General features: G+C 44.6%; 1 protein-coding gene across 14 annotated transcripts in view; it reads right to left on the reverse strand.

Annotated features, from left to right (window-relative positions):
- Nucleotides 1–203: 203 nt before the first annotated feature.
- LOC139536596 (chromobox protein homolog 8-like) overlaps nucleotides 204–15,361 on the reverse strand; it is a 30,888-nt gene continuing 15,730 nt past the window's right edge. For 6 of the 14 annotated variants that reach the window (XM_071338292.1, XM_071337847.1, XM_071338021.1 and 3 more), the window contains 2 exons: nucleotides 2,134–2,446; nucleotides 204–2,010 (listed from right to left, as the gene is read on the reverse strand). In XM_071338292.1, coding sequence (XP_071194393.1) covers nucleotides 1,346–2,010; nucleotides 2,134–2,434 — 966 coding nt within the window. In that variant the 5' untranslated portion in view covers nucleotides 2,435–2,446 and the 3' untranslated portion in view covers nucleotides 204–1,345. Of the gene's footprint in view, nucleotides 2,011–2,133; nucleotides 2,465–15,361 lie in introns of all 14 variants that reach the window. The other 8 variants (XM_071337608.1, XM_071337694.1, XM_071337530.1 and 5 more) reach the window with 3 other exon arrangements.

Below are 15,361 nucleotides of genomic sequence, written 5' to 3' on the forward strand. Positions count from 1 at the left end.
GTTGCTGCAAATGCATTTCCAAAACGGCTATTAAAATGGACCAGTGAGGACACTTCTGTCACTGCTAACATGTTTTATTCCATGCTAAAATGTTGAGGTAATATCCATCCTGTTATATGAATCTCAAACACAAGTAGATTTTACACTGTATTTCTAGGCATATGGTATAGAGAAGACATTTGACATGTCATTGTGACCAAAGATACATTTTTCAACACGTGACATTTAATTTAGCTTTTACATGTGACATGCGATAAATACAACTGAGAACATTTGCTTCAATTTGCACATTTCTTACTGCAACAATGGTGTAAACTGATATCTCCTCTTTAGAAGTGCACAAAGGCTTAGTGAGAGGGGTGGCCTATCAATTGGTAATACAAGAATATGCCTTTTTTTTAACCTGGAATTAAAAACAATACTTCAACGTAGCCAGCCTTCATCTTGAAATGCTGAACCTCTATCCTTTTAGGAATTCCTTCTTTCTATTTTTGCCATAGAAATAAACATATCAAATGAAATGAAGGACAAGGCTGTGCGTGATTGACAGGACATGCAGAACTTACTGTAAATACTGAGGAAGACAGTCGACTTTATACAAAAGCGTTAGAAAAAGGAGTAGATGAAATGAGACCTGAAACACATTTGGGAATGAGTGGTGTAAACTGATATCCCCTCTAGAAATGCACAAAGGCTTAGCAAGAGGGGTTGACTATCAAATGGTAATACAAAAATAGAATCAGGTAGGCTCTTTTAATTTGAGAAGTAAAATAAAGAAAAACAACAATACAACGCAGCCAGCCTTCATCTTGAAATGATAAACTTCTATCCCTCTAGGCATTCCTTCTCTCCTTTCTATTTCTTTGTTATAGAAATCAAACTAACAAATCGAATGGAGGACAAGGGTGTGAATGACATACAGGACATGCAGAACTTACTGTTAATAGTGAGGAAGACAGACGACTTAATACAAAAGCGTTAGAAAAAAGAGCAACCGAAATGAGCCTCCTGGAATAAGAGACGTTGGAGAAGTAGTAATGTTATAAATATGACATTCAGGAGTCAACTGCTCTCTCCCTCATCCATCTTTCCTCATCCTCTTACTAATCTTCTTTCCAGAACCAAACACAATGTGAAAATTACCACCCAATTCTCTAAGGTACAATACCTCACCAAAACCCTAGTAATTGGTATCAATTTATTCTCATAGGCTTTGTAAACATCTTTAATGACAAATTATATTGTGGTTTATCTAAACATGTTCCTAAGTGGTAAATTCAACATATGGGTTGCATTTCATGTATAACCTCACATGTTCTCTAATCCTCTCTCAGAACTCTGTCCTTCAGCCCTTAAAAAACCCTTCAGCTGCCAAGGCCTCTTTGAAAGTTACGGTCAAAGAGTTGATAGTCACATCGGTCACAATCACTTTACCGGGATTCACTTCTGCGCCACTACTGTCTGGACACTGTGTCACAACCTCTTCACCTTGCTGTTTTGTGTCATTCTCCACCACTTCCTCTGCAACCTCAACATCGGTACAGACCACAGAACCATCAGACACGGTTTTATCTCCAACATCCACCACTGAAGTGCTATCTCTGTCAATCAGAATATGTGTCCCCATCTCCTCTACACTGTCAATAAAATAATATGTCCCCAACCCCTCAATAACATTAGCTGTGCCTAACCTTTCTACCTTGTCAATCAAGGTATCTGTCCCCAATTCCACTTCTGTGGCACTGTCCACTAACCTATTGCTAATGTTGTCTTTTGGTCCCTCTGCAGAAACACAGCTCTCTGATTGGTCAGTCCTATCTATTTGTTCCTGTCCAGTTTCAGAGGTCCTACCCTCTGACCTGTACCCTGCCCCTGTCACCCTCAACAAGGCCCCACCCCCCAATGTCTCATCTCCAGAGCCCAGTGCGGAACCACAACTCTCCACTCTGTCAGTCGACGACTCCACTTCCTGCTCCATCATGGGAGAGCTGCACTCTGACTGGCTATGCCCTTAAGAGAAAAAGAGACAGGAAATGAGATCAATATACCACAAATAGGACCAATCCTGACCTTCAAACCGAGATAAAAAATAGATGATCAAATATTTCATTAAATGTTTGATAGAAAACAAACTGAATAGACTGTTTTCACGTGTGTCTGTTGTTAACTCTGATTCCGGTCTCTCCTCTGCGCCTTGCCATTCATGCTCCATGGGGTCCTGTATGCGGGTCAGTGGTTGGAGGGAATTGTTGTCAGACACAGGTTTGGGCACCCTCTGCTTGTTCTTGCGTCTTGCCAGGCGGCGGTAGACGCTCCCTCCCTCCCCCGCCCTGAATGGCAGACTGCCCTGGTCCAGCTCGGAGCCCATGGAGCGGGTAAGGGAGAGGCGCAGACGAGGGGTATCTGGGACTTTGTGTGCACTACGGAGGTCCATGGCATAGATATTCTGTAGGAGAAGAGAAGACTAAAGCCGATGTCACACATTGCAATCTGGACGCAATTTCTGTTGATTGCAACAAAGTGGCATCTATGATGCTCAGTGTCACCCCAAAAATTGCCAGCAACTTAGTTGCAACGCAAGAGATGGGATTAATTTCTATGTCACGCAACTGACTGTATGCAATGTCCAATCAGGGTGCAGAAAAAAGTTTACATGAGTGGTCATATCGTTCCGTTCGGAACTCCGACCCAGTACGCTAATGGCCAATCTTCAAAAAGGGATTTAGTCTTTGAGATACCGCTACCCGAGATATAACAAAGCACAACCATGTTTTTCCATATCTCTAAGGTCTCCCATACAGTGCCTTCGATAAGTATTCAGACCCCTTGACTTCTTCCACATTTTGTTACAGCCTTATTCTAAAATGGATTAAAGAAAAAAATCCTCAGCAATCTACACACAATACCCAATAATGACAAAGTGAAAACAGGTGTTAGCAAATTTTTGCAAATACCATATTTACATAAGTATTCAGACCCTTTGCTATCAGACTCGATATTGAGCTCAGGTGCATTGTTTCCATTGATCATCCATGAAACATAATTCAATTGATTGGACATGATTTGGAAAGGCACACACCTGTCTATAAAGGTCCCACAGTTGACAGAGCAAAAACCAAGCCATGAGGTCGAAGGAATTGTCCGTAGAGCTCCGAGACAGGGTTGTGTCGAGGAACAGATCTGGGGAAGGGTACCAAAATTGAAGGTCCCCAAGAACACAGTGGCCTCCATCATTCTTAAATGGAAGAAGTTTAGAACCATCAAGACTCTTTTTAGAGCTGGCCACCCAGCCAAACTGAGCAATCGGGGGAGAAGGTCCTTGGTCAGAGAGGTGACCAAGAACCAGATGGTTACTCTGACAGAGCTCTAGAGTTCCTCTGTGGAGATGGGAGAACCTTTCCGAAGGACAACCATCCTCAGTAAAAGGCACATGACAGCTCACTTGAAGTTTGCCAAAAGGCACCTAAAGACTCTCAGACCATGGGAAACAAGATTCTCTGTTCTGATGAAACCAAGATTGAACTCTTTGGCCTGAATGCCAAGCGTCACGTCTGGAGGAAATCCCTACGGTGAAGCATGGTGGCAGCATCATGCTGTGGCAACGTTTTTCAGCGGCAGGGACTGGGAGACTAGTCAGGATCAAGGGAAAGATGAATGGAGCACAGAGATATCCTTGATGAAAACAGAGCGCTCAGGACCTCAGTCTTGGGCGAAGGTTCATCTTCCAGAACAACGACCTTAAGCACACAGCTAAGACAACCCAGGATTGGCTTCGGGACAAGTCTCAATGTCTCAGCCAGAGCCCGGACTTGAACCCGATCGAACATCTCTGGAGAGACCTGAAATTAGCTGTGTAGCAACGCTCCCCATCCAACCTGACAGAGCTTGAGAGAATCTGCAGAGAAAAATGGGAGAAACTCCCCCCCCCAAATGTTTTATTTCACCTTTATTTAACTAGGTAGGCCAGTTGAGAACAAGTTCTCATTTACAACTACGACCTGGCTAAGATAAAGCAAAGCAGTGCGACACAAACAACACAGAGTTATACATGGAATTAACAAACGTACAGTCAATAACACAATAGAAGTCTATATACAATAAATAGGCCATAGTGGCGAAATAATTACAATTTAGCAATTAAACACTGGAGTGATAGATGTGCAGAAGATGAATGTGCAAGTAGAGATACTGGGGTGCAAAGGAGCAGAAAATAAATAACAATATGGGGATGAGGTAGTTGGGTGCGCTATTTACAGATGGGCTATGTACAGGTGCAATGATCTGCAAGCTGCTCTGACAGCTGATGCTTAAAGTTAGTGAGGAGGATATGAGTCTCCAGCTTCAGTGATTTTTGCAATTCGTTCCAGTCGTTGGCAGCAGAGAACTGGAAGGAAAGGCGGCAAAAGGAGGAGTTGGCTTTGGGGCTGACCAGTGAAATATACCTGTTGGAGCGCGTGCTACCGGTGTGTGCTGCTATGGTGACCAGTGAGCTGAGATAAAGCGTGGCTTTACCTAGCAAAGACTTATAGATGACCTGGAGCCAATGGGTTTGGCGACGAATATGGGCCAGCCAACGAGAGCATACAGGTCGCAGTGGTGGGTAGTACATAGGGCTTTGGTGACAAAACGGATGGCACTGTGATAGACTGCATCCAATTTGCTGAGTAGAGTGTTGGAGGCTATTTTGCAAATGACATCGCCGAAGTCAAGGATCGGTAGGATAGTCAGTTTTACGAGGGTATGTTTGGCAGCATGAGTGAAGGATGCTTTGTTGCAAAATAGGAAGCCGATTCTAGATTTAATTTTGGATTGGAGATGCTTAATGTGAGTCTGCAAGGAGAGTTTACAGTCTAACCAGACACCTAGGTATTTGTAATTGTTCACATATTCTAAGTCAGAACCGTCCAGAGTAGTGATGCTAGACGGGCGGGCATGTGCAGGCAGCGATTGGTTGAAGAGCATGCATTTAGTTTTACTAGCATTTAAGAGCAGTTGGAGGCCACAAGAGAGTTGTATGGCATTGAAGCTTGTCTGGTGGTTTGTTAATACAGTGTCCAAAGAAGGGCCAGAAGTATACAGAATGGTGTTGTCTGCGTAGAGGTGGATCAGAGAATCACCAGCAGCAAGAGCGACATCATTGATGTATACAGAGAAAAGAGTCGGCCCGAGAATTGAACCCTGTGGCACCCCCATAGAGACTGCCAGAGGTCCGGACAACAGGCCCTCCGATTTGACACACTGAACTCTGTCTGGGAAGTAGTTGGTGACTTAGAAATACAGGTGTGTCAAGCTTGTAGCGTCATACCCAAGAAGACTTGAGGCTGTAATCTCTGCCAAAGGTGCTTCAACAAAGTACTGAGTAAAGGGTCTGAATACTATTTTTTTAATAGCAAAAATGTCTAAAAATAAATTTTTGCTTTGTCATTATGGGGTATTGTGTGTAGATTGATGAAGGGAAAAAAACGATTTAATCAATTTTAGAATAAGGCTGTAACCTAACAAAATGTGGAAAAAGTCAAGGGGTCTGAATACATTTTGAAGACACTGTATATGAAATGGATGGTTGTGTAAAAATATTTTACTGCAAAAGTTGTTACATTTATAGATATTGGGACACACCCCCTAAACTCAAACAGTACAGAATAATGCCTGGCTGGAGGGGTGGTGGGCCACATAAACTAATTTAATCCAATATTGCAAGCTCTGATATTGCTAACATTTGGAATATGAGCAGTCAATTGTCTGCCCTACATCCCCCCCCCCAAAAAAAATTAGGACATCTTAAAGCATTTAGGAAATATCACAGATACAATAGGCGGAAATATCAACTATGAATGAGGAATGAAACCTCACAACTTTGCAAGTCAAATTTGCTCTCATTCAGTGCTGTATGGTTATGCCTGACAAAAAGGCATACAGTTACACTTTAAATTGATGTTGTGGCTATTGTAAATCGTCTCTAAGGCAAGTGGGCTCAGACACAGAAAACTGTCATGTGCAGACCCTACTCTTGCAATTACGTTAGGGGGGCCCCCTAGATTTGACTCCAAATCCAATTCCAAACAACGATTCAACCACAAAGACCATTGAGGTTTTCCAATGCCCCTCAAAGAAGGGCACCTATTGGTAGATGGGTAAAAATTGTGGATGGTGTATCAACACACCCAGTCACTACTAAGATAGAGTAGTCCTTCCTAACTCTGTTGCCGGAGAGGAAGGAAACCGCTCAGGGATTTCACCACAAGGCCAATGGTGAATGTAAAACAGTTTGAGTTTTACTTAATCTTGAAATCGATTTCTTACTATGCTATAAGTAGTAAGACAGCACCACTGAATCATGTTCAACTATGAAACCACCGAAGTCCTGTCTTTGCCACGCCAGGCAGTGATTGGCCCCTCCCACAAGGGTATAATATGCACTGCCCTGCCGGAGAGTGTCACTCTTGCCTTATTCAGCCACTGCCGTTTATCAAAGCCACCATTCTTATCATCTGTAAATTGCGTCTAAACTGCGCAATTTCAGACGGCCTACAACTTCGACCAAACGGCAAAGAACATACAGTACCAGTCAAAAGTTTGGACACACCTACTCATTCAAGGATTTTTCTTTATTTTTACTATTTTCTACATTTTAGAATAATAGTGAAGACATCAAAACTATGAAATAACACATATGGAAATGTATAGTAAACAAAAATGTGTTAAACAAATTAAAATATATTTTATATTTGAGATTCTTCAAAGTATCCACCCTTTGCCTTGATAACAGTTTTGCACACTCTTGGCATTCTCTCAACCAGCTTCATGGGGTAGTCACCTGGAATGCATTTCAATTAACTTCAAGGTGTCCTTTGTTAAAAGTTAATTTATGGAATTTCTTTCCAATCAGTTGTGTTATGACAAGGTAGGGGTGGTATATATATGATAGCCCTATTTGCTAAAAGACCAAGTCCATTTTATGTAAAGAACAGCTCAAATAAGCAAGCAGAAATGACAGTCCATCATTACTTTAAGACATGAAGGTCAGTCACTGCGGAAAATTTCAAGAACTTTGAAAGTTTCTTCAAGTGCAATTGCAAAAACCATCAAGCGCTATGATGAAACTGGCTCTCATGAGGACCGCCACAGGAATGGAAGACTCAGAGTTACCCCTGCTGCAGAGGATAAGTTCATTAGAGTTAACTGCACCTCAGATTGCAGCCCAAATAAATGTTTTAAGTAACAGACACATCTCAACATCAACTGTTCAGAAGAGACTGCGTGAATCAGGCCTTCGTCGGTGAATTGCTGCAAAGAAACCACTACTAAAGGACACCAATAAGAAGAAGAGACTTGCTTTGGTCAAGAAACACAAGCAATGGACATTAGACCAGTAGAAATCTGTCCTTTGGCCTGATGAGTACAAATTAGAGATTTTTTGTTCCAACCGCCGTGAGACGCAGAGTAGGTGAACGGATGATCTCCACATGTGTGGTGCCCACCGTGAAGCATGGAGGAGGTGGTGTGATGGTGCTTTGCTGGTGACACTGTCTGTGATTTATTTAGAATTCAAGGCACACTTAACTAGCATGGCTACCACAGCATTCTGCAGCGATACGCCATCCCATCTGGTTTGCGCTTAGTGGAACTATGATTTGTTTTTCAACAGGACAATGACCCAACACACCTCCAGGCTGTGTACGGGCTATTTGACCAAGGAGAGTGATGGAGGGCTGCATCAGATGACCTGGCCTCCACAATCAACCAACCTCAACCCAATTGAGATGGTTTGGGATGAGTTGGACTGCAGAGTGACGGAAAAGCAGCCAACAAGTGCTCAGCATATGTGGGAAATCCTTCAAGACTGTTGGAAAAGCATTCCAGGTGAAGCTGGTGGAGAGAATGCCAAGAGTGTGCAAAGCTGTCATCAAGGCAAAGGATGGCTACTTTGAAGAATCAAAAATATATTTTGATTTGTGTAACACTTTTTTGGTTGCTACATGATTCCATATGTGTTATGTCATAGTTTTGATGTCTTCACTATTATTCTACCATGTAGAAAATAGTCAAAATAAAGAAAAACCCTTGAATGAGTAGGTATGTCCAAACTTTTGACTGGTACTGTATATATATATTTTTCTTTAGATTCATTCAACATTGGTCCGTTTAGTAGCCTGAGTCAGCTAGCTTGCTAGCCACTCTTTGCTAGTGGTCCTTCTAGCTAGCTAGCTAATGCGTCGCACTTGCAGGAGACCAAAGATTGAGGTCATTATTAAATAATCGCCTTCCCAATCACACTCAAAGAGTGTTCGTAAGCTTTGAGTGAAGGTACCAGACGGATTCCATCAGGTTTTTCTGTTTTTTAATGATTTCTCTCCTCAGGCCGAGATGTCGTTCCCTGCCGGGATAAAATAGTGCTTCAAGTGCAAGGCACACATGTCGGGGAGGGACGTCACAGAGACTGCGCCCGATGGCTTGGACCAGAGCACGGAGGTGGCTCTTACGGACCCCTTCTTCTGTATCCACTGCTCCGGGGTTCCTCTGCCTTCCCTCCATCGAGTGCAGCTGGTCTCTATCTCTCCACCACCCAGCTCGTCCCGTATATCTCCCGGGAGCCTACAGACGAGGGGGTGAGGTGCAGCTCTCCAATACTCGACAGAGTCTCCACACCTCTGCCCTTCCCCAACCTGCTGCTTATTTCGAGGATGCAGCACACCGGGAGCTGAGAGACTTCCATGCCAGCCAGTGGGCCTATGGAGATCCTGGCTCAGATGAAAGGGCTCAGAGTGAGGGTGACATAGAGGAAGAGGACAATGAGGAGACGCCGGCTGCCCCTCCGATCTCTGACAAGGACCCTTACAACAAGGAGTTCATGCCTGGGCAGGGCTGTGACTAAGCTAGGCCTGTCTTGGCCAGATTCACAACTAGCCCCTGAAACCATGCTGGCAGGGGCTTACTTCCCACAGTCACCCAGTCTCTGTCCAGATAGCCAGCCCCGCCATAGACCCCTCCCCTGTTCTCAGATGTCAGGAATGAGGTGAGGCGATCCTGGGAGAAGCCACAACAGACACGCTCTCACATTCAGAGCTTCAATTCATGGTCCAGGATTGACACAGAACCCAAGCTGGGGTATCTGTCCATGCCCCTGCTCAAAGAAACCATAGCCTCACACCTCTCAGTAGCCTCTGCGGCAGTGAAGCCGCAGCTATCATCCAGAGTATGACGTATTACCGCTTCCCTGGCGGAGAAGTCTTACAAGGCAGCCGGCCAAGTCAGCAGCCATGTTGAACACCACGGCCATCCTCCAGGCCTACCAGGCCCAGCTCCTCCGGGACATGGAACGGCAGGCTACTCCAGAGATGTACGTTGAGCTCAGGAAGGCGACAGACTTCACTCTACACATGACGAGGTGTGCTGCCCAGGACGCGGGCAGAATCATGGGATTCTCGGTCGTGATACACCGTCACTTGTGGCTCAACCTCACCCAAATGTCAGAAAGGGAGAAGAACGTGCTGCAGAATGCTCCTGTCACAGTATCTGGGCTCTTCAGGCCTATCGTGGAGACCATCACACACAAGTTTAAGCAGCAACAGAAGGGCTCTGCAGCCTTCGAGGCTATCATGCCACTCAGGCCCCGGGCTCCTTTCCCTGCCCCATCCCAACCAGCCTTGACCAAGACAGGGGAGGCTCGCCATTGCTCTGCGAGTGCTTCCCAGGCCCAGGACAGACCCACTCAGACGCCTGAGGTGTCCCACATTGGTGCGAGAGGCTGGAACTGCAATCCTTTCCGCCCTCAGCAACAGCACGCTGCCCAGGCGTACAGAGTGAAGAAACCGCCAAGGGCCTGAGAGCCTTCCTGTGTGGGACTTTGTGTTGTATCCTACAGTCAGAGAATCCTGCTCCACGCCTGGTAGCAACACGAAAGAGAAGACTAGCTACACATTGCCCACTGCCAGCAAAAGCCGCCCGGTATATGTGCACACAAGACACACACTTCCACACATCCCTCCAGCGCACACTAAGTGTACACACTCCTGTGTCTCCCACCCATTCTCCTGTCCACTCGTTCTTATGAGCGTCATGGCCTTAGACAAAGATTCCATGAGCACAAGGCAAAACATAGGGCTGGGACAGTTAGGTTTCACCGAGACACACAGTTTAATTCCAGTCATGCAGCAGCCTCTGCCTGTGACTTGGCTAAACAGTCAAAAATATAAATCGTCAAACTGCACAGCAGCCTCTGCCTGTAGCCCAGTTAGCTATTCCAAATCAAATGACAGCCCTGCCCTCTCTAATAGAAAGAGCAGACCTGTCCAGCAGACTGAGTGTATGGAAACACGCATGCGCAGCTCCCCCTTGGGTACTGAATACAATTTGGAAGGTTTACGCGTTGCAGTTCGCTGGTGTCACGCCCACAACAGTTTCAGCACAAGCGGTCCCTATTCTAGAACAGAAAATAACCTTCCTTGTAGGAAAAGGAGCTATTCGCCCAGTGATGGAAGCAGACAAAAATACGGATCATTATCAGAAATATTTTCAAGTGCCAAGAAAGACAGTGGCATGAGACTGATCTTAGATTTGAGGGTGTTGAACAAATCATTACAAAAACTACCTTTTCGCATGTTAACACACCACTGTCTATTCAAAGTAGTCAGACAGACAGGATACGGATATTGTGCTATCTAGACGACTGTCTTATAATAGCGAAGTCGAGAGAATTGGTGGTGACACACACCAGGATAGTGATAAATCATATCCACAATCTGGTTTTCCTGATAAACTGTGAAAAGAGTTGTCTCACTCTTCACCAACAGACAAGCTTCTTAGGCTTGGAACTGAACTCTATGCACTCACGTCTAACAGTCACCAGACAGAGGTGCATTCTGACTGCAGCACGCCCACTCCACCGGAGCCGTACTTTCAGGGCTCGCCGGGTTATGGTTTTACAGGGGCTGATGGTTGTGGCATCAGCAGTCTTACCACTTGGCCTATTACGCATAAGACCTATCCAACAATGGTTTATAAGCCAAAGCATTCATCCGAACATAGACCGTTATCGAATGATAACCATTACGTGGCAATGTCACCACAGTCTATCCTTCTGGCAAAGCCCAAGGATACTCGCAGCTGGGGTCCAGTAGTCTTGCAGGTTGTCATAAAGACCGACACCTTCCTGAAAGGATGGGGGGCAGTTTACGACGGACGCATAACGAACGGTCAGTGGGAAGAACACAAATCTTCATATAAATGTTTTGGAGCTGGAAGCGATACAGCTGGCTCTATTACATTTTGCCCCCAGGATAGAGGCAAAATTCGTTTTTCAGAATGAATCACGTTCTGATTCGTTACAACAACTCAACCTCGATCACGTACATCAATCGCCAGGGCGGAGTCCGCTCACTGGCCATGCACCAAGTGGCATCACGGATACATCTGTGGGCACACACACACCTGCGCTCACTGTCAGCAGCGCACATTCCAGGCCAGTTGAATCTAGGTGCAGACCTATTGTCAAGGGGATAGCCTCAGTCTGCGGAGTGGCGTGTTCAGCCACAGGTGATAGAGGTGATTTGATGCCAGTTTGGACAAGCCTTACCAAGAAAACATTGAATGTTCCTCATTGGCCTAGTTACAGTTTTGGCTTAAATCGGCTTGAAAATGTATAGCAAGACTTGAAAATGGCTGTCTAGCAAAATTCAACAACCAACTTGACAGAGCTTGAAGAATAAACAAATAAATAATGTGCTAATCCAGGTGTGCAAAGCTCTTAAAGACTCACAGCTGTAATCACTGCCAAAAGAGATTCTAACATGTATTGACCTTGTAAATTAAATATTTATGTACTTTATTTTCAATATATTTGCAACAATTTCTAAAAACCTGTTTTCACATTGTCATTATTGGGTAGTGAGAAAAAAAAATGTTTTAATCCATTTTGAATTCAGGCTGTAACAACAAAATGTTGAATAAGTCAAGGGGTATGAATACTTTCAGAAGGCACTATATAAAAAGGCAGCAGACTGCTTGGGATGGCAACACCACAAGCCTATGAGTGTCAATGAGGCAACTGGGAGGCTCCAATGAAAGGAAAGAGAATTATCCAACCCTGAACTCTGGCACCCTCTCCCTAGTTCTACAACTTGCCCTCACTGTACTATAAGTTGCACCTCCAGGATTGGGCTCTTAAGTCACATCCTTATCATTTAGAAGTGAGCTTTGATTCATTGCTAGTACAATACGTCTGCCTGAATTGAACATGACCTTCCTCTGGCTCACTGCATTTGTGATGCACATTGGGATGTTCCAATGCACTCTTATACTGTTCAGGTTGAGCTGGCACATTGCTTCTTCCAGACAATCATGTCCACCATCCTGGCTGTCTGCCCTGGAGTTGCCGTATATGTTGACTTTTTGACATTATGGTGTATGGGGAGGATGCAACCACACGTCACAAGCGCATACGGCAGGTGTTCACTACAACGAACCAACACAACCTGACACTCATTGACAAGAAATGCCATCAACTTAGTGGGCAAGTCATAGGAATTGCACTGATAGGCCCACTCCACCATCAGTCCTCTCCTCAGGCAGTTACTAGAGACAGAGACACCATAAAACTGGACTGCCACATGTCAGGAGGCCATTCAACAGCCAACACGCTGTCTGGAAATTGATGGCGTGCAATGCCCTCATACATATTTAGCTACCAACCATGGCTGGCCAGCCCATGTGACACCTGAAATGGGCTGCATTGTAAAGAATGAGCTCTCATGCTGGGGTGACATATGCATTGGTCTGGAAAACTGTGCAGTAATTCCAACATACCTATAAAGAAAATATGCCATTTATGGCAAACAACAGGCACCTCAGGATGGTAAAACTTGCTGTATGTGATTGTTTATGGTGGCTGGGGATTGACTGAGATAGTGGTCTTTGAGCACCATGCTTGATCAGCTCCACTTCCTCTGCAACCCAACAACTGTCCATCAATGACCATGGATCAAATGTATATGTGTCTGGAGCTGTGCTATGTCCAGTTAGCCAATGAGTCTCATTGACATGCAAGCTGCATTTGCTGACTGCCTATACTGAACTGTAGAAATGGAAACTGATCCCCCCCATAGCCCAAATACCCCACCAGTCATACAGGAAGGATATTGTGCAAGCTGGTCAGGCCCCAGAACTACAACCACCACTGGCTACTTTGTCTCCTCACCCTGTTAGGACACACTCATGTCCTGGTCACCTCAGAGACTTTGAATCAACATTGCACATTTTGTTTTATTGGGGAAAAGAGGGCTGTAAATATACAGTGCATTCAGAAAGTATTCAGACCTCTTGACTTTTTCCACATTTTGTTACGTTACAGCGTTATTCTAAAATGTATTAAATAGTTTCCCCCCCCTCATCAATCTACACACAATATGCCATAATGACAAAGCAAAAACAGGTTTTTGGAAACATCACATTTGCATAAGTATTCAGACCCTTTACTCAGTACTTTGTTGAAGCAGCGTTGGCAGCGATTACAGCCTCGAGTCTTCTTGGGTATGACACTACAAGCTTGGCACACCTGTATTTGGGGAGTTTCTCCCATTCTTCTCTGCAGATCCTCCCAAGCTCTATCAGGTTGGATGGGGAGAGTCGCTACACAGCTATTTTCAGGTCTCTCCAGAGATGTTAGATCGGGTTCAAGTCTGGACTCTGGCTGGGCCACTCAAGCACATTCAGAGACTTGTCCCAAAGCCACTCCTGCATTGTCTTGGAGGTGTGCTTAGGGTTGTTGTCCTGTTGGAAGGTGAACCTTCTCCCCCGTCTGAGGTCCTGAGCGCTCTGGAGCAGGTTTTCATCAAGGATCTCTCTGTACTTTGCTCCGTTCATCTTTCCCTCAATCCTGACTTGTCTCCCAGTCCCTGCCACTGAAAAACATCCCCACAGCATGATGCTGCCACATCCATGCTTCACCGTACGGATGGTGCCAGGTTTCCTCCAGACGTGACGCTTGGCATTCAGGCCAAAGAGTTAAATTTAGGTTTCATCAGACCAGAGAATCTTGTTTCTCATGGTCTGAAAGTCCTTTAGGTGCCTTTTGGCAAACTCCAAGTGGGCTGTCGTGCCTTTTACTGAGGAGTGGCTTCCATCTGGCCAGTCTACCATAAAGGCCTGATTGGTGGAGTGCTGCAGAGATGGTTGTCCTTCTGGAAGATTCTCCCATCTCCACAGAGGAACTCTGGAGCTCTGTCAGAGTGACCATCGGCTTCTTGGTCACCTCCCTGACCAAGGCCCTTCTCCCCCATTTGCTCAGTTTGGCCGGGCAGCCAGCTCTAGGAAGAGTCTTGGTGGTTCCAAACTTCTTCCATTTAAGAATAATGGAAGCCACTGTGTTCTTGGGGACTTTCAATGCTGCAGACATTTTTTTGTGTACCCTTCCCCAGAACTGTGCCTCGACACAATCATGTCTCAGAGCTCTACGGACAATTCCTTCGACCTCATGGCTTGGTTTTTGCTCTGACATGCACTGTCAACTGTGGGACCTTATATAGACAGGTGTGTGCCTTTCCAAATCATATCCAATCAATTGAATTTACCACAAGTGGACTCCAATCAAGTTGTAGAAACCTCTCAAGGATGATCAATGGAAACAGGATGCACCTGAGCAAAATGTCTAGTCTCATAGCAAAGGGTCTGAATACTTACGTAAATAAGGTATCTGTTTTTTATTTTTAATACATTTGCAAACATTTCTAAAAACCTGTTTTCGCTTTGTCATTATGGGGTATGTGTGTAGATTGATTAGGAAAAGTTTTTATTTAATCCATTTTAGAATAAGGCTGTAACGTAACAAAATGTTGAAAAAGTCAAGGGATCTGAATACTTTCCGAATGCACTGTATATCGATGTTGTTACAATTAGCAAACATTTGGATTATCAAATAATTTATGCAACCATGATGTGATGTATGACAAGATTGGACATGGCATGCAATTTCAATTGCGTTTGAATTGCTTCATGTATCAGCAAAGTTGCTTGAGATGACACATACAGTGGGGAGAACAAGTATTTGATACACTGCCGATTTTGCAGGTTTTCCTACTTACAAAGCATGTAGAGGTCTGTAATTTTTATCATAGGTACACTTCAACTGTGAGAAACGGAATCTAAAACAAAAATCCAGAAAATTACATTGTATGATTTTTAAGTAATTAATTTGCATTTTATTGCATGACATAAGTATTTGATCACCTACCAACCAGTAAGAATTCCGGCTCTCACAGACCTGTTAGGTTTTCTTTAAGAAGCCCTCCTGTTCTCCACTCATTACCTGTATTAACTGCACCTGTTTGAACTCGTTACCTGTATAAAAGACACCTGTCCACACACT

This window comes from Salvelinus alpinus, chromosome 1 (genome assembly GCF_045679555.1).
Source record: "Salvelinus alpinus chromosome 1, SLU_Salpinus.1, whole genome shotgun sequence".
In the NCBI taxonomy this organism is placed as follows: Eukaryota; Metazoa; Chordata; class Actinopteri; order Salmoniformes; family Salmonidae; genus Salvelinus; species Salvelinus alpinus.